The 26,037-nt window shown below is 43.2% G+C and overlaps 1 protein-coding gene across 2 annotated transcripts in view; it reads left to right on the forward strand.

Annotated features, from left to right (window-relative positions):
• LOC138960425 (uncharacterized) overlaps positions 1-26,037 on the forward strand; it is a 32,691-nt gene that overhangs the window by 2,807 nt on the left and 3,847 nt on the right. For both annotated transcript variants that reach the window (XM_070332338.1, XM_070332346.1), the window contains exons 2-4: positions 1,378-1,561; positions 25,081-25,336; positions 25,837-25,965. In XM_070332338.1, coding sequence (XP_070188439.1) covers positions 1,378-1,561; positions 25,081-25,336; positions 25,837-25,965 — 569 coding nt within the window. The remainder of the gene's footprint in view (positions 1-1,377; positions 1,562-25,080; positions 25,337-25,836; positions 25,966-26,037) is intronic.

Here is a 26,037-nt window from a genome sequence, read left to right on the forward strand (position 1 = left end):
TTCTCTCTATTACGAGGTATAGCGCCTCTCGCATTTAGGAACCTACGCTTACATGGCCTTTCAGAAATCAGGGGGACGTGATATCCGGTGTTGATTGTGAACATGGACGAAGTTGCCGAGGTAAGTTCTGAAAATGCTAAAATAAACTCAGCAAAAGTGCATATGGAACATGTTTTTCGATGAGTTTTGTTAAGTTTAGTTTGGAGTTTTGGAAAATCCAGTTCATTGTCACCTCCCATTGTCACAAATAAGTGGAGCGTGCTTTCTTTTCACTGTCTTCGAATCGCTGGCCTTTTAAACCGGACGCGACGCGCCCCTGAAAGTCGAGAGTCGTAACCTCGAAGGGTCACGTGACGAGTTGGCGGTCCAGGCTATTTGGTCTTTGGTCAAGCTCAGTCGAACTCACAGAATGAAACTGAACGCATTGCATTTTTTCCGCAAGACCGTACACTCGTAGCATCATCTGTTCACCGCTCGTGGCAAAGGCAGTGAATTTAACAATCCAGAAAAGCGCGGTAGCGGTTGCGCTGAGGAGGATAGCACGCTTTTCTATATCTCTATTCTTTTTAACTCTCTGAATGTGTTTTTAATCCAAACAAATATCTATATGTTTTTGGAATCAGGAACCGACAAGGAATAAGATGAAATTGTTTTTAAATGGATTTTGGAAATTTAATTGTAATCATAATTTTTAATTTTCAGAGCTTGTTTTTAATCCGAATATAACATATTTATATGTTTTTGGAATCAGAAAATGATGAAGAATACGATAAACGTAATTTTGGATCGTTTTATAAAAAATAATTTTAATTACAATTTTCAGATTTGTAATGACCAAAGTCAATAATTAATTTTTAAGCCTCCAAGCTGAAATGCAATCCCAAAGTCCGGCCTTCGTCGAAGATTGGTAGGCCAAAATTTCGATCAATTTGATTGAAAAATGAGGGTGTGACAGTGCCGCCTCAACTTTTACAAAATGCCGGATATGACGTCATCAAAGACATTTATCGAAAAAAAGAAAAAAACATCAGGGGATATCATACCCAGGAACTTTCATGAAAAATGTCATAAAGATCGGTCCAGTAGTTTACAATAACAATAACAATAACAATCACAGCACTTTATTGTCCATTAAAATATTACATAAAAATGGAAATGTTTCTCTGAATCGCTCTACACACACACAGACACACACAGACAGACACACACACACACACACACACACACACACACACACACACACACACACACGCACACACACACACACATATACACCACAACCCTCGTCTCGATTCCCCCCTCTATGTTAAAGCATTTAGTGAAAACTTGACTAAATGTAAAAATGTACACTATTCACGCCAACAGTCGAAATGGCAGGTGCGGCTGTTAATCTGACGTCACCGGAAGTGTTCAACCCAATTTTCTACATGAGTACCAACGTGGAGGTGCTACGCCATGGTATACGCAACACCTCGTCTGCCGAGCAGCACTGGCTGCATCACGGCATGGACATGGGTCTCATGGCCTGTGGCAGCTTTCACTCGGCTCAGTATCTCAGGAGGTAAGCACGAATAGTGTTATTCGTCTACGATGTCACTTGAGCACACACAACTTAACAACAGAAACAAGGGCAAGATAAACATAACAGAATAAACACACCACAGTCCTTCTCACCTGCAGTCTTTTGTTTTGATTCTAACAAAAACAAGAACAAAAGAACAAATTTTTTTTTATATGTTGTACAAAAAACAACGACAACATATATTTGGCTCTGGATGTGCCACAATAACACAAACACGTATCATTCAGGGACATACAAAGAAGAGTGCACAATTTAAACATCATGTAGTGCACATTGCTATAACATTTTGCTCAACTTGCTCCACAGTTCAGATGATAACTCATTCTAAGGAACAGATTTTGAGAGCCACAACCCGACAGCTGCCCTGTAACCGGGAAAACGATTTAAGATAAAAATGTCTCTGAGGCTACAAGGATTCGTGTATGAAAGGGAGGGGCTTCCAGAATGAGGCAAGGGTACGTCTGGGGGGGGGGGGGGGGGGGGGCGTTGTTCCCAAGATGTTGTTGAACATTAGCATTTGAAAGGGGTATTTTGAGTCTCTCCTTGAGAAAAAAAAGATACATTGGACGGGTAAGGGGTGGGCTTCCGAAATCCATCCCTCGCCCCCATCCCCCTTCCTTCCACCCACCTCCCCCACCCTAGATCCAGCCCTGAAACGTCCTAACATTACATGCTACACCAACAAAACGAGTCAAAGCTTTCAAGCTACGGAGACTTGCTCCGATCTGAGGTAAAGAATACCACCGCGCTATCACAGCATCCAGGACCCGTATGCTTATGGGGGGAGTACGCGACAACTCCCGAAGTTTTGAGTGACATCGGAAGTACTTGCCTCACTTTCGTATGCATGGGCCGGAATAAGGGCTTACTTCGAAGCAAAGCGAGGAAGTAACTGAGGGTAGTTTGCGACTACTTCGAAAGTTTTGAGCGACATCGGAAGTACATCCTCACTTTCGCATGCATGGGATGAAAAAAGAGCTTACTTTGGAAGCAAACTAGGAAGTAAGTGAGGGTAATTGTACTACAGCGAGACCCTGTAGTAAACACGCTACTTTCACAGTTTCTCAGTGCAAAATGGCAGGGCTTTTCTTCGGTTTTTCATATCAAACCGAGCTAACGCAAATAAAAGTCCCAAACAGAGAAAATAGGAGGAAAAGTCGTATCTCGTGCGTGCATTTTGTGCAAATTTCCCTGAATACAAACAAGCCAGCTTTGAGTTTTGTTCGTTCTGGGTCACTGGCCACCACTCTTTCATCCCCGCTTATAGGAGGGGGTGTTTCTATGTAAATGGGCGTCGTTGTGTGCATGTGTGAGTGTGAGTGTGTGTTTGTGTACGTGTGTGTGTGTGTGTGTGTGAGTTTGTGTGTGTGTGTGTGTGTGTGTGTGTGTTTGTGTGTGTGTGTGTGTGTGTATGTGTGTGTGTGCGTGCGTGCGTGCGTGTGTAATTGTGCGTCTGTTTATTCATTCGTTTGTTTGCGTGCAAGCGCGCACATGTGTTTGTCGGGGGGGGGGGGGGGGGAGGGGGAGGGGTGTGTGTGTGTGTGTGTGTGTGTGTGTGTGTGTGTGTGTGTGTGCGTGCGTGTGTGTGTATGTGTTTTTATGTATTTTTGCGAGTGCCTGCCTGCCTGTGTGTGCGTGCGTGCGGGTATAATTGTGCGTTTGTTTGCGTGCGCGCGTGTGTGTGTGTGTGTGTGTGTGTGTGCGCGCGTGCGTGTGTGTGTGTGTGTGTGTGTGTGTGTGTGTGTGTGTGTGTTCGACGGTGTGTATGTGTGTGTGTGTGTGTGTGTGTGCACCCCCCATCCCCCTTACCACACACTATTATGAGCTGAGTATTTGTGCCTTGATATTTTATTTATGTTCTTACGTTTTATGTTGTTTATTATGATTCACCACACCCGAGATTGAGAGAATACAGTGTTCTATGTCTATGTCTATGTCCAATACACATGCACACACGCGCGTAGGCTATACAAATCCAATCTTGACTTTCAACTTTATATAAACATACATCCTGTTCACAATTAACAAGGACAAACATGAATTACAAAATACCCAAGTACAATTTATCTTTTGTAAAAGTTCGGACGCGGCCCTATGCTCCACAGGGAGTCTACAGGATTAAGTAAGTAAGTAAGTAAAAGTTCGGACACACATTTTCCCAATTAATATTAAAGTCACTGAACTTATCTTCTTTTTACTACACCTTATATCTTGATTCCTTAAACACTGATTGAGTTCTGCCTTTTCAAATTTACCAGTAACCCAAACGTTCGCTCTAACCAACCTATTTTGTTCAAAACAGTTTCACCGATACACAATCATTAAACAAGTCGCGTAAGGCGAAAATACAACATTTAGTCAAGTAGCTGTCGAACTCACAGAATGAAACTGAACGCAATGCAACGCAGCAAGACCGCATACTCGTAGCATCGTCAGTCACCCGCTCACGGCAAAGACAGTGAAATTGACAAGAAGAGCGGGGTAGCAGTTGCGCTCAGAAGGATAGCACGCTTTTCTGTACCTCTCTTTGTTTTAACTTTCTGAGCGTGTTTTTAATCCAAACATATCATATCTATATGTTTTTGGAATCAGGAACCAACAAGGAATAAGATGAAAGTGTTTTTAAATTGATTTCGAAAATTTAATTTTCATATTAATTTTTATATATTTAATTTTCAGAGCGTGTTTTTAATCCAAATATAACATATTTATATGTTTTTGGAATCAGCAAATGATGGAGAATAAGATGAATGTAAATTTGGATCGTTTTTAAAATTTTTTTTTTTTTTTACAATTTTCAGATTTTTAATGACCAAAGTCATTAACTAATTTTTAAGCCACCAAGCTGAAATGCAATACCGAAGTCCGGGCTTTGTCGAACATTACTTGACCAAAATTTCAACCAATTTGGTTGAAAAATGAGGGCGTGACAGTGCCGCCTCAACTTTCACGAAAAGCCGGATATAACGTCATCAAAGACATTTATCAAAAAAATGAAAATAACGTATGGGGATATCATACCCAGGAACTCTCATGTCAAATTTCATAAAGATCGGTCCAGTAGTTTAGTCTGAATCGCTCTACACACACACACAGACAGACACACACACATACACACGCACATACACCACGACCCTCGTCTCATTCCCCCCTCTACGTTAAAACATTTAGTCAAAACTTGACTAAATGTAAAAAAGAAAAAGTTTAACATAACCGACTTTGCAACCACATAAACAAAATTTTTTTTTATTATTCTCCCCAACATTTTGGTCAACAAAATCATTATTATAGACAGTCATTCAATTTCAAGACAATCATCACAGCTTTGAACCGACCCTTTCGTTCAACCAGGCAGAAGCAACAACTATAGTAAAAGCTACAGCGCGATCAACGTTCGCCCATTTACGAACTCGCGATTAGATTTGTTTCCTCTGGTCACCAAGCCTACTGTTTACAAACGCATGCGCACTAATTGGGATTCCCCCAATTTCCTCGACCTTGACCTCAAAACACTCGAAGCCACTACTTCGGCTTTCAATTTAGCTCTTGCATACCGAGTAGCTGGCAACTTTGCTTCCGAAGTTCCCACTTTCAATGTTAATTTGCAGGGTCTCTCACTTGACATATATCGCGTCTTAAGGGTCCTTACCCATCCAAAAGAAACATCCAACGCATACTACAATTGCAGGACATTCCTGTTTTTAAGGCAGCTCATTGGGAAATGAGCTCAGACAGAATATCGAAGACGTGAAATGCGTCAATCGAGCAACTGTCGTAACTTGGCTACAATGAGACGATCGCCTACCTTGCACCACAGACACGAACTGTGACATTCTTGTTTAATTTAGGTGAATTGCTTGAAACAGAATGGCTCAAAACCGACAGTTCCATCAGTTACTGACCGAAAAAAAACACGTGCTCGAGTCAGTCGGCGAAGGTGGTGAGCTTTCAAACTATCACGACTGAATAACTCATAACACATATTTTCATCATGCCATTTTCTATACGGGTAACATAGTGCAGTGGTTAGGGTATCGGACATTCGTCCTGACGCTCTGGGTTCAAGTGCCGCCTTGGACAACTTTTTATATTTAGTCAAGTTTTGACTAAATATTTTAACATCGAGGGGGAATCGAAACGAGGGTCGTGGTGTATGTGCGTGCGTGTGTGCGTGCGTGTGTGCGTGCGTGTGTGTGTGTGTGTGTGTGTGTGTAGAGCGATTCAGACTAAACAACTGGACCGATCTTTATGAAATTTGACATGAGAGTTCCTGGGTATGAAATCCCCGAACGTTTTTTTCATTTTTTTGATGTCTTTGATGACGTCATATCCGGCTTTTCGTGAAAGTTGAGGCGGCACTGTCACGCCCTCATTTTTCAACCAAATTGGTTCAAATTTTGGTCAAGTAATCTTCGACAAAGCCCGGGGTTTGGTATTGCATTTCAGCTTGGTGGCTTAAAAATTAATTAATGACTTTGGTCATTAAAAATCGGAAAATTGTAAAAAAAAATAAAAATTTATAAAACGATCCAAATTTACGTTTATTTTATTTTCCATCATTTGCTGATTCCAAAAACATATAAATATGTTATATTCGGATTAAAAACAAGCTCTGAAAATTAAATATATAAAAATTATTATCAAAATTAAATTGTCCAAATCAATTTAAAAACACTTTCATCTTATTTCTTGTCGGTTCCTGATTCCAAAAACATATAGATATGATATGTTTGGATTAAAAACACGCTCAGAAAGTTAAAACAAAGAGAGGTACAGAAAAGCGTGCTATCCTTCTTAGCGCAACTACTACCCCGCTCTTCTTGTCAATTTCACTGCCTTTGCCATGAGCGGTGGCCTGACGATACTACGAGTAAAATGGCATTGCGTTCAGTTTCATTCTGTGAGTTCGACAGCTACTTGACTAAATATTGTATTTTCGCCTTACGCGACTTGTTTTTTCTATTATGATTTTTTTTATTGATCTTTTTCCTTTTAGGCCCCTGCAGTTGCATTCAGGCTGCAACGACCAGTTTTTGCCTCTTTGTTATTTTTTGTTATTTTTCAAAGAAGCCTTCCTATGCTTTGAAAAAAATCAAATCAAGTCTTGACTTTCAAATGTACGCGCCTGTGTATGCGTGTGTCACTGAGTGTGTGTGTGTGTGTGTGTGTGTGTGTGTGTCTGTGTGTGTGTGTGTGTGTGTGTGTGTGGGTGTGTGAGTGTGTGTGTTTGTGTGTGTGTGTGTGTGTGTGCACGGTGTGTGTGTGTGTGCCACGATGTGTGTGTGTGAGAGAGAGACAGAGACAGAGACAGAGAGAGAGAGAGACTGAGAGAGAGAGACAGAGAGAGAGAGACTGAGAGAGAGAGACAGAGAGAGAGAGAAAGAGAGAGAGAGAGAGAGAGAGAGAGAGAGAGAGAGAGAGAGAGAGAATGACAATGACAATGACAATTCTTTATTTTACGAGGGTAACAGAATAAGCATTGGTATACTTTTTTGCATCTGGCCCTCGCCCTAAAGAGGGACTAAATCTACTGTAAAAACTACTACTACTACTACTACTACAATACTTACATAATTAGTAAAACAGTATAAGTTTATGTACATACGTGCATTATATGAAACATTGTAGTTTATACATGTTCATGACAAGGTGCAAAGCAAAAATGTGCAAGTCAATTAAAGTAAGAATACTATGCAATAGTAAATCAACTCTGCAAGACAATGGATATTATGCAGAATATCATAATTTCATAAACAAAACAATAAATCAAAAGTGAGTGACTGTGTCTCAAAGGACATAACAATCAAGAATATACTATTTTCATTAAATGGGATATATATTTGTTTTTGAAAGAATCTGTGCTGGTAGCTTCCCGTAAGGCATTCGGAAGAGCGTTCCAGAGACGGCCACCTGAATAAACTAGACTAGACTTAAATAAGTCTATCCTAGGAAGAGGAGTGTTAAATTTCATAAGGTGGTGTGAATTCTTCAAAGAGAACTTTGAACAAATGGTTTGGGGTAAAGTTTCGGATATAATTTTATGCATAAAGATTCCTTTGTTAAAAAGCAGTCTTGACTTTAGAGGTAAAATCCCTAAATGTATGTAGTCTAACTCTGTGAGGGTAGTGTGCTTTAGTAATACTACTTTTAGCGCTCTTTTATGTAATCTGCTAAGTGGTTTTAAGGAATTTTCACTTGCTGAGTCCCATAGAGTGGATGCGTAATCAATAACAGATTGGATATGAGCAATGAAGAATAATTTTCTGGTGTGGCAGTTCAGGAAGTGTTTAATTCTAGATAAGAGGTACACTTTCTTTGACACCACTTTACTAAGTTGCTCTATGTGGGTTGACCAAGACAAGTTGTTATCGATAATAACACCCAGCAGTTTGTGATGGTCGACTTTTTCCACTATTTCACCATCTATCATTAAAGCAGGACCAGCTGAATAAATATTCTGGCGTTTTTGTCTTGTTGTTATGACCATATATTTGGTTTTCTTTGGGTTAAGAGACATATGGTTTAGTTCAGTCCACGCTGTCAACTGGTTTAAACTTCTTTGAAGTGATTCTGATAAGCGAGTTAAATTTGTGTTGCTGGAGTGAATTGTGGTGTCATCTTCAAAAAGTTCACATACATTTTGAATATATAGGGGGAGGTCATTAATGTATATAGAGAAAAGGAGGGGTCCTAAAACCGATCCTTGTGGTACACCGTATTTTACTTCTTGCATGCTCGACGCCGAGGCGTTTGTTAGTACAGTTTGTTGTCTGCCGGTGAGAAATGAACTAATAAGTTTGACAGTTTCGATTCCGACGCCATACAATGCGAATTTTCTCAGTAATAACGTGTGATCAATAACGTCAAAGGCTTTAGCAAAATCAACAAAAATGGCACCACAGAATTCATTGTCGTTGATTTTCTCCAGCCATTGATCAACAAGAGAAACTAAGGCAGTATGGCAGGAATGGTTAGCTCTAAAACCCGATTGTTTAGGGTGAAGTAAATTGTTTTGGTTAAGATGCGTTAGAATATGTTTGTTAATGTGTTTTTCAAGTGGTTTTGATAAAACAGACAATATTGAAATTGGCCTATAGTTTGATGGGTCTTTTTTGTCACCTGATTTAAACAGAGGAATGACTTTAGCCTGTTTCAGGGAGACTGGGAAATAATTTTTTCCTAAACAAAGATTATAAAGGTAAGTGAGTGTTTCAGAAATTACAGGGGCTGACAATTTAAGAATCCTACCATCGAGGCCGTCGATTCCCCGGGAGCCTGTTTGCTTAAGGTGTGTAAGTGCGTAAAAAACTTCAGGTACTGTAAGTAGAGGAATATTCGCTTGACTTGAAACTTGTTTCGACTCACAATATTCTTCTAACACTTTCAAATTGTTCAACTTGGATTTGTCATTTGTAATAACTTTTTCAGCTATTTTAGAAAAATGCGTGTTTAAATCATCAGGGGATATGTCCTTAACACAACTTGAATGACTGGCAATCGTTTTATTTGTAAGTTCATTTATTGCTTTCCATATATTCTTTGAATTTTGCTTTGATGACGCTAGGTCATGAAAGTACTTGATTTTTTTTGTTCGTTTAAGTGAGTTTACTTTATTTCTCTGTTCTCTATACTCCGCTTCCTTGCCAACTGATTTTAAGAAATCACGATGGCCAATAGCATCTTGTAATTCAGTATCAAACCATTTAGGTTTTACTATTTGCTTGACTCTTTTAATTCTCCACGGGGCATGTTTATCGTATATTTCTGTGAAGACATTTATCCAGTGTGTTATTGCATCATCAGGATCCGTATAATTATAAACATCAGAGAGAGAAGAATTACTTAAGTCTACAAGAAAGGTGTTCTCGTTAAATTTAGTAAAGGAGCGGTACTTTACTGTCTTGTGACCAACTTTGGGGATTTTTACACCCTTTCTTGACCACGTGAGACAAACAGGAAAATGATCACTACAGCCGCTGGTTGGAACACAAACTTCTGCAACGTTACGGGTGTTAGAAACATAGACATGATCTATCAAAGTGCTTGTAGATGCAGTAACCCTAGTAGGGGTGTTCACGACTTGTTTGAGATCATAAAGGTTGAACATATCTAACCATGGTTTATTTTGTTTTAATAAATCAATATTAAAATCTCCTAAGAGAATAGTTTCTTTTGATTCTAACAAAGCAGCATCTAACATATGTGAACATTTGTCCGTCCAGTTTACACGTTCTGCTGGATTTCTATAGCAGAAACCAATAAGCATTGGAGGTGCCTTATTTAATTTGACCTCGATCCAGACGGATTCCACAAACTGTTCTGAATGTGTTAAACGTGTGTAGGTCAATGATTCACTTATATACACAAGCAATCCCGTTTCTTTACATTGTTGGGGGTTTCTGCGTACAACACTGTAACCTGGAACACAAACCTCAGAATCCGAAATCGTGTCAGATAGTCTTGATTCTGTAAACCCCATAACATGAAAATGGGTTCCTGAGTTTAAAAGCATGGTGGAAACCTCGTGTAATTTATTAATTGCATGGTTGATATTAAGGTGTCCAATACGAAGACCCTCTTTTGTGGGCCATGAGGTAGAAGAATTACTCATGATAAATCTCAAAACAGTGTTTTCACGTTTTAAGAATAAGAAAAAAGAAAGAAAGAAATCAAAATTACCTTAAAACACCAAACGTAATCAATAATCAATAAGGAGAAAATAGTAAATTATACTACACACAGATACACCCAGAGATGCGACCAATGGAGTTTAACACTTGGTGTCAAACTCAAACGAAAGACAAAACAAAGAGAGAAAAAAGCTACACTACTTTACACAAAGAGAAATAAGTAGACTTAAGAGTAACAAGAATTAACCAGAGCAGATTAACTCAAATTCAACGTGTAAAATGACCCGACAGTGAATTACTGAAACACCAGTAGTCACATTAATGACACGCGAATGAGTGACGAGAATGGAGGGCTTTCACACAGTCCCAACTTGATAATAGCGGACACAGTATCAGATCAGAATCATCAGTAACTGATTTAACTCTGAACGTTTTTTGGCTTCACAAAATGAATCGACACAATCATCAGTTGTAATAGAGTTCTGATTCTCAAGAGATCTTCACAGGTTAAGGCTAGAGTGCAAGGGAAGCTTAATTAAGAATATTCACAGATTCACTTGCATAATTGCCTTTAAGCACACGCTGTAGACCTAAAAGAATAATTAGTCACTGCTAATATACTTTGAAGAATGAATTGTCAGTTTGCTACCAAACTCTCTGTCTTTCAAAACTTCAAGCGTTTCCTCTGCAACAACGTTATTTTGCTCACTTTAAGGCGGTAAGAACACCTTAGTTTTTGTTTCGAATTTATAGTAATACGGCCATTATGTATAAACAAACATATCCACAACACTTGTATTGTTGTTTAAAAAAAAAATGATAGTATTGAATTTAAGTTTGCCTAACACACACACACACACACACACACACCCTCACACACACGCACACACACGCACACACACACACACACACATACACACACACACACACACACACACACACACACACACACACACACACACACACACACACACACACTTAGTGATACTCTGTCCTTTTAAATGATTAGACAAATGTTCCTTCAGTTATGCGGCTGTTACTATGAAAGAGGGGCTGTGTGTATCGCGGGACTGCTGGGTCATAGCAGTACCACGGAGGGAGTACAGGCTGGCCATGGTGGGCGGGGAAGAGTGAAGGGGGCGACCTCTGTTGACCTTGTTGCTGTTCGCTGTTCCATCCGTAGGGGGATGGCAAGGGGGGCTGTGACCTCAGTTGCCCCTGATGCTGCTCTCTGTGCCAGCCGTCGTGAGGTGGCAAGGGGGACTGAGACCTCAGTTGACCCAGATTGTGCTCGCTGTGCCAGCCATAGGGGGATGGCAAGGAAGGCTGAGACCTCAGTTGACCCTGACGCTGCTCGTAGTGCCAGCGGTAGGGAGGTGGCGAGGGGGATGTGGTCTGACGTCCTGGCCCTTGGATGCGGCGATCGCCGGTGGTGCCGCCGTCTCGACTGGGCATTCGACACATTGCTGGACGAGGTTCCTGCCGTCGAGGGAAGTGGGGGGGCAAATTCATTTGACCCTCATGTCTGGTAGGCGTTGGTGCCTCGGCTGCCTCGGCTGTTGCTGACAGGACAGCCGTTGGTGCTCAGGGGGGTAGTCCGACTCCGGCACCAAAGCTGGGGATTCCAGAAGAGTCCTGCGCCGATCGATCCGGCATCAACGTTGGGGGTTCCAGTAGAGTCCTGCGTTGTCCAAGGCTCTGCTGCTCCGGTTGGCGAGGCAGGCAGGCATACTTTATATTGCATGCCAGTCGGCTGGTGCCCTGTTGGCTAGGGTGAAGTGCGTCACGGTACAGCGCTTTGCGAGGGGCACCGTTTCCAGTGCAGAATGTGGTTGTGTGGTCCACAAATGTCACACCTTCTCTGTCACACACTCTTGCAAGAGCAAGATTTGAGGTCAGCACCGACTTCTTAACAATGTGTTCTCCTCGGGGAGGGATGATCCCCGAGAAGAGAACACGTGCGTGTGGGAATGTTTTATTTGTTAGTCTGATGCACCTGGTCCATAGGCTCTCAGTTATTGTGTTCGCCCAGCAGGTATTTACCCCAATGTGGACGATGACAAGTTGTACTTGTTTGCACTGGGGAATGTGACTCATCCAGTGCATAAGGTCATCCACACTGAGGCCAGGCACGCTGAGATTCTCGGTCTGTCTCTCCCGAAACAACAAGTCCGGTCTGACCAGACGGAGGACAGAGTCGCCAAGTAGGACATGCGTTGTGTCAAACGCAACTCTGAACTCCGCCAAACGCTGTCTGGGGGTCTGGTCCTGGTGAGGCGCTTGCTGTCTGGGGCCAGTATTTGAAGTCTTGGTACGAGTGGCTGAGTCGGCCAGAGATTTCATGTTTTTTGAAGGGCTTTTGGATGAATTTTCAGATGTTTCATGGGATGTTGGTGTTGGTGCAGGGGATGAGGGTGCAGTCACGTCTATAGTAGAATGTTCAGTGTCCATCTCTGTTAAAGCAGCGAACATGTTGGCCAGTTTCACAGGGCTGCTAATATTGTTGGAGGAAACTTTCACGCTGGAAGGAGTGTCTGTTGTAGTGTTGTTATCTTTTGGAGATTCCTTTTCAGGTGCCTGTATGTCTTTGTTTTCCAGCCTCTGAGTTTTGAGAATCTTTTTCAATTCGCCAATGATTTTCTTTCTGGATTTTGCTTATCTGTTTTTGCTGAGCATGTAATGTCTCGTTAAGTTTGTCAAACTTTGTTTGTGTGTGGTGTTTGAGTTCTGTCTTTAATTGTTTCTTTACGTTTTCTATCATTGAAATAAAGTTTGCGTCAGCAGCACATTCACTGTAAACAAGGTGCACGGCGCCAGTGCCCACTTCTGTCTCGTGAGCTTCAATCGTTGCAGGTGTGTGGGGTAGGGGGGAGGAAGATGGAGGAGTATGTGACACTACAAGTGCACGCACACAGTTTAAGCATTGTTGTGTCAGCTAGTATTGTGTTTGACCAGATCGTGTCCACATGTCCCGTAAATTCTACACCATGACAGCAGATAGCGTTCACATGTCCCGTAAATCCTACATCGTGACAGTAGCGCCCTTTGCCAACTGGCTTAACTGACTTAACTAGTCATGGCGGGTTTAACTTGTCATAGCGCCTTTGCTTGACCCCCGTTTATCAAAATGGGCATAGTAAGGAAACCGTGGCGTCCAGTTTTTAGGGGACAGGTAGTTGACAACTTTGATATATATTAGTAAGGATGTGCAAAACCTATATAAACTGTATGTATGTATGCAAAGGAAGACTTGTTCTGGCAGACTACAGCGAGAGAGGCCATGCTATATCTGTGAGCCCAATAAAATGCTCAAGGAATCTTCACTGTTGGTCTTGGTCTGATGTTGGCGTGAAAGGTGGTCTGGACGGAGACTGGTCAGAAAGTCGGTGGTGGTACACTGACGAGTTGGTGCCGTGACCAGTGATCCGAACGGGAAAAGATGGCAGACCACCAAAGACGCGTCAAGATCAGCGACAGAAGAGACGCAGTTATAAGGATCACGCCATGGACAGAGGACACCACAATTCTCAGCGTGGCCATCGTCCCGACCCCAACATCGGCGGACCCATTGACGCCAGCTGAGCAAGAAAAAGTCTGCGAGATCGTCGCACAGGCCCATATGGAGGCAGAACAAATGGACGACAGCCTGTAACCAGGGAGCAAACCAAACGAAAGCACAACAACAAAAACGTGAGTGTCCTAATGATTGTTTCATTCCTGTCATTTCTCTAAAACCATGGCTGACGCAGCGTTTTTGGCATTAGGCCACAGTATAGAAACTCTTTCGGACGCAGTAAATACACAAGGGGCAGGAAATGTGATTGAAATCTTTGAGGGAAATCCCAAGAAATTTGATGAATGGATTAAAGCGATAGAGAAATATGCGGTACTATTAGGGTTCGCAGATAACAGAAAAAGACTAGTGGCCTACCAGACCAGCAAAGGGGCAGTGTCGGACTATCTAAGAAGATACTTAGAGGAGAACCGTCAGGGAACCTGGCAAAATTTAAAAGGAGAGCTAGCCACCCGGTTCGGGGACATTACTGACCCTCAGCATGCCCTTATGGTGCTGAGACAAACGAGACAGGGGACAAACGAACCTGTGCAAGTATTCGCTGAGAGACTACTTACAATCGCGGAACAGGCTTTTGTAGGGCTCGGACAAGCAGGGCGGCAGGCAGTGGAAACCCAGATGATCGGATATTTCATTGATGGGCTTCACACCAACTACCTAAAAATGAAAGTTATGAGGGACAACCCTGCAACTTTTCAGTTAGCCATAACCACGGCAATGACAGAACAGAACCTGAGGAGAAGGTTCAGTTTAAGGACGGGAGAAGACTTCTCTCGGTCGCCCACTCAAACCCAAGAAAACCAGGGAAGGTTTCAACCGGCTCCTAGGCATGAGCCTATGGAGGTTGATCACTACCGTAGGAGGGGTCAAGGGCAGAATAGAATAGTGACACACAGAACGGTCAACTCCGTTAGCAGAGAAGTTCTTTGTTGGCAGTGTGGAAATAGGGGGCACATAAAAAAGAACTGTCCAGCACCTAGACCCGGGCCGACAGGAAACCCTAGACAGGGAAACTAGACCCCTCTTCCCGAAAAGAAGCCGCCGGGAAGAGGACCTATATTGTAGATGTGTCAGGGAGTCCAAATTCATGCCTGATAAAAATAGGAAAACAGACGTTTAGAACACTGGTTGATACAGGAGCGGAAGTGTCATTGATACACAGAAAGGTGTACGAATCGCTAAAAACAAAGCCAAAGTTAGAAAATCATACCATATTGTTACAGACAGCAGGTGGGGCACCCCTGATAGTGGATGGTAGGATTGATCTTAGATTCGAAATTGGGCAAGAAACAGTTGTTCACCCCTTTTACGTAGTCAGCGATTTGAATAGAAATCTGATTTTGGGAAAAGATTGGCTGGTGAAACATGGAGTACGGCTGTACTTCGATTTGGGACAGATGAGAATAGGTTCTAAGTACATCCCTCTTGTGGAAGACATTCATATTGCATCCGTCGTACGCCTTGCCGGCAAAGTGGTGTTGAAACCACAGACAGCTACAATATGCAGGGGAAAAGTGAAGGACAGACCATATTTTACCGAAGGGGCATTGATGGAAGTAGTAGCCGCAGATACGGGGTTTGTAGGAGAAGAACCGGGGCTGATGGTTAGCAACTCAGTCCTAAATATGCAACCAGGAAGAGACATTCCAGTATTGGTGGTCAACAATACCAATAAGACATACCAACTTAAACGCGGATGTATAGTGGGAACTCTAGAACCAGTGAAGGGAGGAAACGTAGTGACACTAGCTGAAGGGATGAAGAATACGGAAATGGACCCTGTTGTAGATGAGGATAGTATCGATGTATCTGAACAACATCGACAGCAGATCAGTGACCTAGTTTCAAAGAATGTTGATTTGTTCGCGGCTAGCGATATGGATCTAGGTTGCACTCAAACTGTTCAGATGAAAATCGATGTTGGCGATCACCCGCCTGTGAAGCTCAGACCATACAGAACTCCTTTGACTAAAAGAGCGTGTGTGGATAGGGCAGTTGATGAGATGTTAGAGGCAAAGATCATAGAACGTTCCAGGTCACCGTGGTCATTTCCGGTAGTCATAGTGGACAAAAAGGATGGATCAAAACGCTTTTGTGTGGATTTCAGGCAACTGAATAAGATTACTCGGCCGATCAGCACCCCTCTCCCAGTGATTGATGAGATTCTAGCACTCTTAGGGAAGGCAAAGTATTTCACCTCGTTAGACCTAAAATCTGGTTACTGGCAGTGCATGATTGCACCTGAAGATGCAGAAAAGTGTGCATTTGCATGCCATCGTGGACTCTTTCAGTTTAAGGTGATGCCTTTCGGGCTGATGAACGCACCTTCTGTGTTCATGGAACTAATGAACATTGTCCTCCAAAACATGGAAAAGTTTGCAGTCGCATACTTAGACGATATTCTGATCTATTCCGAAACAGAGGAAGAACATTTGGCACACATTCAGGCAGTGTTTGACTCATTGAGACAACACAACTTGAAACTGAAATTGAAGAAATGCTCTTTCGTGAAAACAGAAACACTGTACCTAGGGTTCTCAATCAGCGCAGATGGTGTCAAGCCTGATCTTGAAAAAGTAGCGGCAATTCGCGACATGCAGGCTCCTACTACAGTGCGAGAGGTGAGGTCCTTCATAGGGATGTGCTCATGGTACCGTAGGTTCTTACCAAATTTCTCGAAAATTGCAGAACCTCTCATAGAGCTCACAAAAAAGTATGCCAGATTCCAGTGGTCTGAAGAATGCCAGCGGGCATTTGACTTCTTGAAGGAAAGTTTGACCATTGTTCCCTTGTTGGCTTATCCCGATCCCAACAAACCCTATGTGTTGTACACTGATGCGAGTGACACGTGTATAGGGGCATGTCTGACTCAGGAATGTGAAGGTGAAGAAAGACCCATCTATTTTCTGTCCCATAAGTTGAGTGATACGCAGACCAGATGGTCGACAGTAGAGAAGGAAGCGTACGCAATCCATTATTCTCTCCAGAAATTAGACCAGTACTTACACAACGCGCAGTTCACCATCAAGACGGATCACAAACCATTGAAGTACCTACTTGAATCACCAATGCAAAACAAGAAAATTCAAATGTGGGCACTTAGCATTTCTGGATACTCCTGTAAGATTGAGTACATTGCGGGAAGTACAAACACCTGTGCAGACATGCTTTCTCGAACCCCGGATGATGGTCGAACTCGCCCGGGAGAAGATGGAACAGATTTAGTGGACATTAATGATAATGCACTTGAAGTGAACGTCATTAATTCAAATCGGTTCAATCCCAGAGAGTTTGCTTCGTTCAGGTTGACAGAGAAAGAAGATGGAAATGAGGAAAGGGAAAAGTTGCCTGAGTTCAACATTGTAGAGGAACAGAATAGAGATCCTGTCCTGGTAGAAACTAGGGACCAGTTGGAAACTGGGAAGGCTAGTCAAGCCACAGGGAAACGTTACATGCTCATAGATGAGACTCTCTATTTCGTGTCACGGCCTGACGATGATCCGGTGATCAGACTGTATGTTCCATCCCACTTGAAAGAGTATGTGATTAAGCAGTATCATGATGAAAATGGTCACTTGGGGGTAGACAAAACGTATGATACACTTTTTCAGAAGTACTTTTGGCCTAACTGCTACCGAGAGGTGCATGACTATGTCAACAAATGTGTGACCTGTCAGAGAAGGGTTCTGAGAGTTCAAAAGCCACCATTACAGGAAACAGACAATGCTCCTTTTCCTTTCGCAAAGATAAACCTGGATATCAGTGGTCCGTATCCTAGGTCCCTCAGTGGAAATAAATACATACTGAGCTTTGTAGACCAGTACAGTGGGTGGCCAGAGGCTTTTGCAACGCCTGACAAAGCGGCTGACACAGTGGTCCAGTTGCTGATTGATGAAATAATCCCCAGGTTTGGATGTCCCTTACAAATTGTCACAGACAATGGGACAGAAAATGAAAATAGACTGATGAGAGAAACGCTAGAAGCTTTCAATATCAATCATGTCTTGACCAGTGTTTATCACCCAGCCGGTAACAGCAAGGTTGAACGATTTCATCGTACCATGCTGGATGCCATGTCAAAAAGGCTAGATGATAATTTGACTACCTGGGATTTGCATCTCAATCAGGTGCTGGCTGCTGTACGGGTTAGTGTTAGTGAGACAACCAGATTCTCCTCCTTCTTTCTCTTATATAATCGTGATGTCGTCTTACCATTGGATAACATCCTCAAACCTAGAAGAAAGTACTTGGGAGAAGAAGCTCACCAAATAGCACTTGAAAACCAGCACAAGACGTTCACTCTGGTGCAGAAAAGAATGACTAAGGCTAAGAAAAGGCAAAACAAGTATGCCAACAAAAACAGAAAAGCCACTGTATTCAAAGTAGGAGACCCAGTCTACTACAAATTCCACCAGAGAAAGAGCAAGCTGCAGAGTAAGTGGAAGCCGTACTTTCGGATAACTGAACAAAAGTCCCCCGTGACGTACATAATCCGAAATCAGTTAGATGGCACCACGGTTAAAGCACATGCAGATCACCTCCGTTTGGCCGATATAGATGCCTGGGAAATACCTAAGGATAGGTTGGGGTATCCGGTCCGGAAAGCAGCATATGTCGTGCCACCGGACTCGTCCAGTGATGAGTCCATAGACGGAAACGATGAAATGGTCAAACAGGGGGGAGCGATGGACAAGGTGGTCAGAAGAGCCAGGCGGGAACGGGAAAATTCATCTGATGAAGATGAAATTCCGCTAGCGGAGTTAGCTAGGAAGTTGAGAAATCAACAACAGGACGCTGAGGCGGACATATAATCGAGGGTATACTTCCTCATCACATGCTGGTGAAGAGGAGGGGAAACTAGAGAAATGGATTATAAATTAAATAAGGCTTCAAAGCGTGATAAACGCTTGCGGGTGCGATTAGGCGCCATGTATATATTTTGAATCGTGTATATTTGATGGGGACAGTCATGTTTGATTATTTTTTATGGTTCCAGGAACCATGGCTCGGGGAAATTGTTTCGTGTCATTCCTTATGATACTTGTTCTCTCCAATAGTGTTTTAGTGCGAGAAAATGTAGTGTTTAGAAAGGTGAATGAGGTAGCTGCAACTCGGTCTCGTTGGTTGGCCACTTTCGTGATTGACATGCAACCTATTAATTCATTCTTTCGTAGAGTGTCGACAGACATCCAAGACACGTTTTCAGCCGTAACTACATTGCAAGCACGCTATAATAACCTACAACGTCCCGGGTATGCCCAGTTGTTTAAGCAACTCAAGGGTGAAGTACATACGCTGAATGATTTGTACAATAAGATTGTTGGGGGTTTCGCGGAGATAAATGATTTAGGCCCAAGGCATCGCCGATCACTGTTACCATTTATAGGTCGCGGGTTACACTTCCTTTTCGGGACAGTAACGGATTCAGACCTAGACGGAATCAAAAGTAACATTAAAGTATTGGCAGGAAATCAAGATCGATTGGCTCACATAGTGGAAGAAAGTTTGACGATTGTCAACACTTCCAGAATTCAAATAATGGCAAATAGACAGGCGATTAACGACATTGTGACAAGTTTTATAAAGGTACAAAGTGAACTTCAGAACGTGACTGAAGGGCTTGGAAAAAGCATAGTTGAGGTTGAAACTTTTCTACAGTTTTATTTACAAGCGGATCTTGCGCTGGAGGAAATTAAGCAACTAGTTAACAGGATGACTCATCATTTAGAGCGGGTACAACTTCAGATAAACATGCTCGCTCTTGGTCGCTTGACTCCAGGGATAATCTCTCCCCCGGAGCTAAGGAATTTGTTAATCGATGTAAAGGCTCGATTGCCCTCTCCTTTCAAACTAGCGGGAGATCCCAGCAAACAGATTTGGATGTTTTATCAATTTCTGACATGCGTCACAGTGCTGGAAGAAAACAAAATTCTAATCGTAGTTCCAATCCCTTTGTTAGACATCGATGCCGACCTTGAGGTTTACGAGGTACACAATCTTCCGTTGCCTCAGCCTGACCTAACAACCATGACCGGTCAGTCAGAAGTAATGATAGCAACTTATGATCTCGAGTCAAGTACCATAGCCGTAGATTCAGCACGAACAAAATTCGTGCTATTGTCACCAGAAGAATCGCTAGCATGTTCAAAACCTTCCCTGGGATTCTGTGCGTTTAAAAGTCCAATCTATCCAATCAATGTGAATAGGTTCTGTGTCATTGCTTTGTTTATGAGCGACAAAGAGTCAATTGATAGGAACTGCCGCACTGTAATCCGACCCAACAGCTTACTGCCTGTAGCTGAATACTTGACAGACGGAGTATGGATAGTGAGTACTATGAAGCCTTTGCGTTTTTCGCTCGTCTGTCAAGGTGAGCGTGAAATTCAGACTCTGACGGTTCAACCTCCTATAGGAATAGTTGAACTGGAAATGTTATGTTCAGCAAATAGTGATTTTTTGAAACTTCCACCTTACTATCAATCAGAAAGTGATTTTCAAGTCGCTGATTCGCTGACTTATATTTTGAGTAATTACTCACGTTCGAATCACACATTATGGGAACCATTTCAGCGAGAGTTTCCCAAGTTTGATCGAGTCGAAATACCAGAGAAATTGAAGGACATAGAACAGATTAGCATGACTCATTTGATCGAGGAGCTCAAGTCACTCAAAAAGGTGACCTATGATAAAACCAGTTATTTCTGGAGATACTTGTTGATAGGACTGTTTATATTTGGACTCCTTGCTGGTCTCGTAGGTTTCTTGTATTTGAAATATGGGAGTAACCAAGTTAGGTTTCTAAATTATTGGAGAGCCTGGTTAAGGAATGGCAGGAAGGTACATCAGGAGGACGCTCCAAGGGATGCTCCCCGGAACGTGGCGCCGACATCAACAGTCGGGGGTGCGACAAACACCGAGGGGGCTGGTCAAGTCTCCTCGCCACTCTTGGACCACGCAGCTGAGGCGGTGAATGTGGTCCGGCAGCTGTATCCACAGCTGAACATAAACCTCTGACGGTGCCCCCATCAACGGTTCCAGCTGCGATGCCAGATTTTGTGTTGTGTACACACTGAGAACACCATGTGTTAATTATGCGGTCGATTGCCGATTGCATAAAAAGTGATCAGTACACACAGTGCAACATGTTTATTGTATCTGTTACGGGATAACAGAGTGGTGTAGCCAATTGTGCTATACATAAGACGTGCTTATTGTTTCTGGTTTTAAAGTAAAGTAACCAAATTGTGTTACTGAATTAATTGATTTAGTTGATAACAGACTCCAACAATCAATGAAGTGATGAATTGCTGACAAACACTAACTAAGAGACAAGCTATTGACAATCTTGCTCACAAAAGTGACAAAAACACTGGTGTCGCCTTCATTGCGATTAAAGCTGATTCAACATGAACTATATTGAACTGTGAACTATGAAGACTTCTTAATAGAAGATAAGTTACAGACCGGAGAACTGGGAAAACCGCTGGACGACAGTGAACCGTCTAAATGATTCATATTTTTACTAAGCTTTGGCTTAGTCTTCAAACGTGTTCTTTTTACAGATGGTGACTGCATTATCAGGCAAATCATAGTGATGCCTTCAATGCGAGTTTACTCACCATCACTTGTTATGTATTTCATCCCATCGCATTTATGTCTTGCAGTTGACCATCACCATCATCGATTGACGAATGTGCTTGAGTGATTGTGGATACACAAGTGAGCGTGAATGCAAAATAAAACATGCTTACGTAATATTGATCTTGACATCACTCAAACATAAAGTGTATGTCAAATTAACATGTTATGATACATTGTTATTCTTTCAGTCATTTTTGCAATTTTATTGTCTAACCGACAATGAAGTTAATGTTAACTTTATATGTTGATTAAATCATGAATTGATTTCAAGGTATTGTAATCGAAAGGTCGATTTAATACACATTGATCACTGATGATAAAGCAGTGGAATTGAAGTGGTAAACCACTTACCACAGTGATTGATCTTAAAAGATTCAATAAAAAGAACTGTCAGTATCACAAGTAATTGTACAATAATGGATCATGTCCTCTACATAAATATTGGGCTTATGGTGTGACTTTGTTCACCAGTTAAAGGAATGGCGTATCAAGGGTATGGGAAACAACATATAACACTCCTTTAAAAGGAGACACTGTGTACTCATTGTAACCAGATTTTGAAGATATGGTTAATTGACAATCTTCTGTGAAATAACATTGGTATTGAATAATTGGATACCATCCGAATGTTATTGAATATTGCCTGATATGAAAATGTGTACATACTGTTTGAAAATATTGCGTTTTGTCCAGAAGACACCTCCCAATATTTCTTTTCAAGAAAGGGAGGGATGTGACACTACAAGTGCACGCACACAGTTTAAGCATTGTTGTGTCAGCTAGTATTGTGTTTGACCAGATCGTGTCCACATGTCCCGTAAATTCTACACCATGACAGCAGATAGCGTTCACATGTCCCGTAAATCCTACATCGTGACAGTAGCGCCCTTTGCCAACTGGCTTAACTGACTTAACTAGTCATGGCGGGTTTAACTTGTCATAGCGCCTTTGCTTGACCCCCGTTTATCAAAATGGGCATAGTAAGGAAACCGTGGCGTCCAGTTTTTAGGGGACAGGTAGTTGACAACTTTGATATATATTAGTAAGGATGTGCAAAACCTATATAAACTGTATGTATGCAAAGGAAGACTTGTTCTGGCAGACTACAGCGAGAGAGGCCATGCTATATCTGTGAGCCCAATAAAATGCTCAAGGAATCTTCACTGTTGGTCTTGGTCTGATGTTGGCGTGAAAGGTGGTCTGGACGGAGACTGGTCAGAAAGTCGGTGGTGGTACAAGTAGCTGAACTGTCAATTGGTGTGTCTGTGTCGGCTATCGCTGTAGACGTTTGCTCAGAGCAGTCATGCAGAACGGGAGAGAGGGGAGAGGTCTGCGCGTGTGCCTCAGTCACTGGGGGTGGGCTGGCAGCAGCAGGTGTGAGGGATGTAGAAGTGGGAAGAGTGGTAGTGGTTGCAGCATCTTTTCCCATGTCCGCAGTCACTTGTGGCACAGGGAAGGAGTGGAGAGTAGGTTGGCAGCAGTATCAGCCGTATCAGTTGGTGTTTGTGTAGCTGCCAGCTTGAGAGGGGTAAGGGGGAAGGTACTACCGGCAGCTATCGCTGTAGTAGGCTCAGACTCAGAGCAAGCAGGCAGAGCGGGAGCGAGGGTCAAGGGAGGTAGGGTGGCTGTGTTCAGTGGTGGGGGATGGGTAGTTGGGAGGAGGGTGGCAGCCAGCGGGAGGAGGGTGTCAGACTGCCTGGAGGGGGAAGGGTCATGGCGAGGAGATGTGTTATCCAAACTGCGTCCCCTGTGGCGAATCGAAGTCCTGGTAAGTCTGCCTCTGGGCTCTGACTGCTCGCGACGACCACACGGCGACGACACGTCATTAGTGATGTCACACATGACGACTCTGCCACCCCTTGGGCGCGTTGTTGGTGGGACCGGCAGCACAGACAGCCTTGTGGGGATGGACGAGGTTTGTTCAGGGTGTTTACAGATCGCCTGAATGCACTGTACCAGATTTTCAAATTCAGTGTTTCTCCACTTCGAACACTTGGTTCCTTGCACAAGAATGGTGCCCGTGGTGTAATGCATAGTAATTGTTACTAACTTGGTTGATCCGCACTTGACAACTATTTTGGATCTATAAAGTTCTTTTGAAGGTAGTTTCTTCGGCACTTCTTCGATGCTACACGGATCTGACACTGACAGTTTGCGTAGAGGTTTGTCAGCTTAATTCGTCATGCCATTTGACGGAAAAGTTTTCACGCTGACCAATGTCAAGTACATGTCTCATGTAGAACACTTGTCTGGCTAGAGGCATAAGAGAGTGGGGGATGTTGAAAGTTAACTGATTTGGATCTCTTTTAATCTCCACATCTGGGTTCCAGGAGAGAAAACATCCAGACTGAAGAGCCATGATAGTTATTTTCAGTACATTGGAGGGGAATGCGGGGTGGTGAAAATACAATAATGGCCTACTAGAAGGAGAGAAGGGTGGCGAGGGAACACACAGATCACATCATGAATTAATACAGTGCGGCCACAGCCGGCACCTGTACACATCATCACATCCCATTACATTATACTGTCTCGGATAGTCAACACATCCCGTGTTAGGAGGTAGTCTAAGCAGGGACGGGTCACTGAAACCATAGAACAGTCCCACGGCAAGATAAGGAATCACATTGGCACTACACGGCGCACCCTTTTTTCTCGGCATCACGGCCGACGCTTATCTCTGTCTTGGCGCGGCAACATATCGCAGAACAAAGAAATGTGAAGAAATGAAATGGAACGTTAATGCTCCTACCGTCAACAATAGTCAATTCTCCACAACACGAAGACGTTCATCCTGTAGCTAGTAACTTTAGCTACCCGCCAATGTATATTTAAGCACACAGAAATCACATGATGAATAAGAAAATCCTGTTTATATCCAGAGCATGGGAGACACGTCTTGGCACTTCCCGAGAGAGAGAGAGAGAGAGAGAGAGAGAGAGAGAGAGAGAGAGAGAGAGAGAGCGAGAGAGAGAGAGAGAATTGTTCTTTCGTTAAAAACTTCTGTCAACAGCACAGCAATTTCACTGTCAGTAAATGATGCAGAACGTCCCTCCGTAGCTACTTTCATTTTGTGCACAAGTGCCTTGCCTTTTCTGTTGACTGCCATGTTTACAGAAACGTGCGCATGCATATTACTAGGGATTCCCTCAATTTCCGCGACCTTGACCTTAATACTCTCGATGTCACTACTTCGGCGTTCAAGTCAGTTCATGCATAGTGAACAGTTCGGAAGTTAACTTCGGGAGTTCCCACTTCAAAAAGAGGCCTCTACTTCCAGTGTTTCTTACTTCTAGGTCATGCATACGGACCCAGGCGTTGAATTAAAAGAGTAACAGTCATACTATAGCCCAACAGGTCCTGGAAAACTTCGAACACCACAAAATATATGAATTTGGGGAAGAAAATTCAAAGGAGGGTATTTTGTTAAAATATCATTTAATTTAATCAGTTGGGAACCTGTGACCTAGGACGATGCTGTCAACTTCCGATGTTCAGCGATAGACTTGAGATTATCAGAAAAAATGTGTCTAGCACAGCTATCTTCGTGAGGTCGATCTTCATGCGATTCTGGCGCGTTGTCACCAAGAACGTTGTAGTTGAATAATTCCATCACACATGGAGAAAACAGAGGCGACCTCTCTATTCTGCAGGTACCCTGACCTGGAGAAAGCCTACGGTCTCCATGGTTACCGTCAGGCCGTCGAGCACTACTTGACGACCGGACTGCACGAGCACCGGCTGGGTTACCTGGAGGGGGGCTACGCGGGTCACTGGACCGTGTCGGACGCGAAGCATCGTATCTTCCTTGGTGCCGCCGCCAGGATGGGGGCCTCTGTGGTCAGTCTGGTGTGGAACAACTATGAGTTCATCAACAGCTGGGACCACGGCAGAGAGCTGCAGATGGCTGTGAGTGTCTGGTGTGATGTTGTGTGGGATTTGGTGTGGTGTGCTGTGGGTTGGTGTGGTGTGGTGTGGTGTGGTTTGGTGTGGTGTGTTGTGTCGGATAACCATGAGTTTATCAACAGCTGGGATCACGGCAGGGAGCTGCAGATGGCTGTGCGTGTGTCACAGTGTGGTGTGGTGTGGTTTGAGGTGTGGTGTAGTGTCTGGGGTGGTGTGGTGTGGTGTTGTATGGTGTGGTGTGGTGTGTGTTTTGGTGTGGTGTGGGATGTGTTTTGGTTTGTTGTGTTGTGAGGTGTGGTTTGGTCTAGTGTGGTGTGGTGTGGCGCGGTTTGTTTAGGTGTGGTACGGTGTGGTGTGGTGTGGTGTGTTTCTGTTTTCTGTTAATGTGACGGCGTGTAGTTTGTTTGCCCATCCATAAATCCACGTGAATAAGACTGTAGTAACAGGCAACGGTGTGTGTGTGAGAATGTCTATTGCTGATTGAAATGTTTTTCTTTCTTCAGATGAACTTCCTGCCTCATGGAGGGTGTTACAACCCAACGGAAGCGGGGGGTCAAGCGGACAGCCAGAAGTCCATCACCAAGACTCACATCCAGTCTGTCCATGCCTCTGGTAACACGCTTACCACCAAGGTGAGCTGTCCATTCGCTCCTCTGGACAATGTCGTTAGAACACAGGAGAACAGAACAGCGCAGAACAGAAAG

Source organism: Littorina saxatilis, linkage group LG1 (assembly GCF_037325665.1).
Source record: "Littorina saxatilis isolate snail1 linkage group LG1, US_GU_Lsax_2.0, whole genome shotgun sequence".
In the NCBI taxonomy this organism is placed as follows: domain Eukaryota; kingdom Metazoa; phylum Mollusca; class Gastropoda; order Littorinimorpha; family Littorinidae; genus Littorina; species Littorina saxatilis.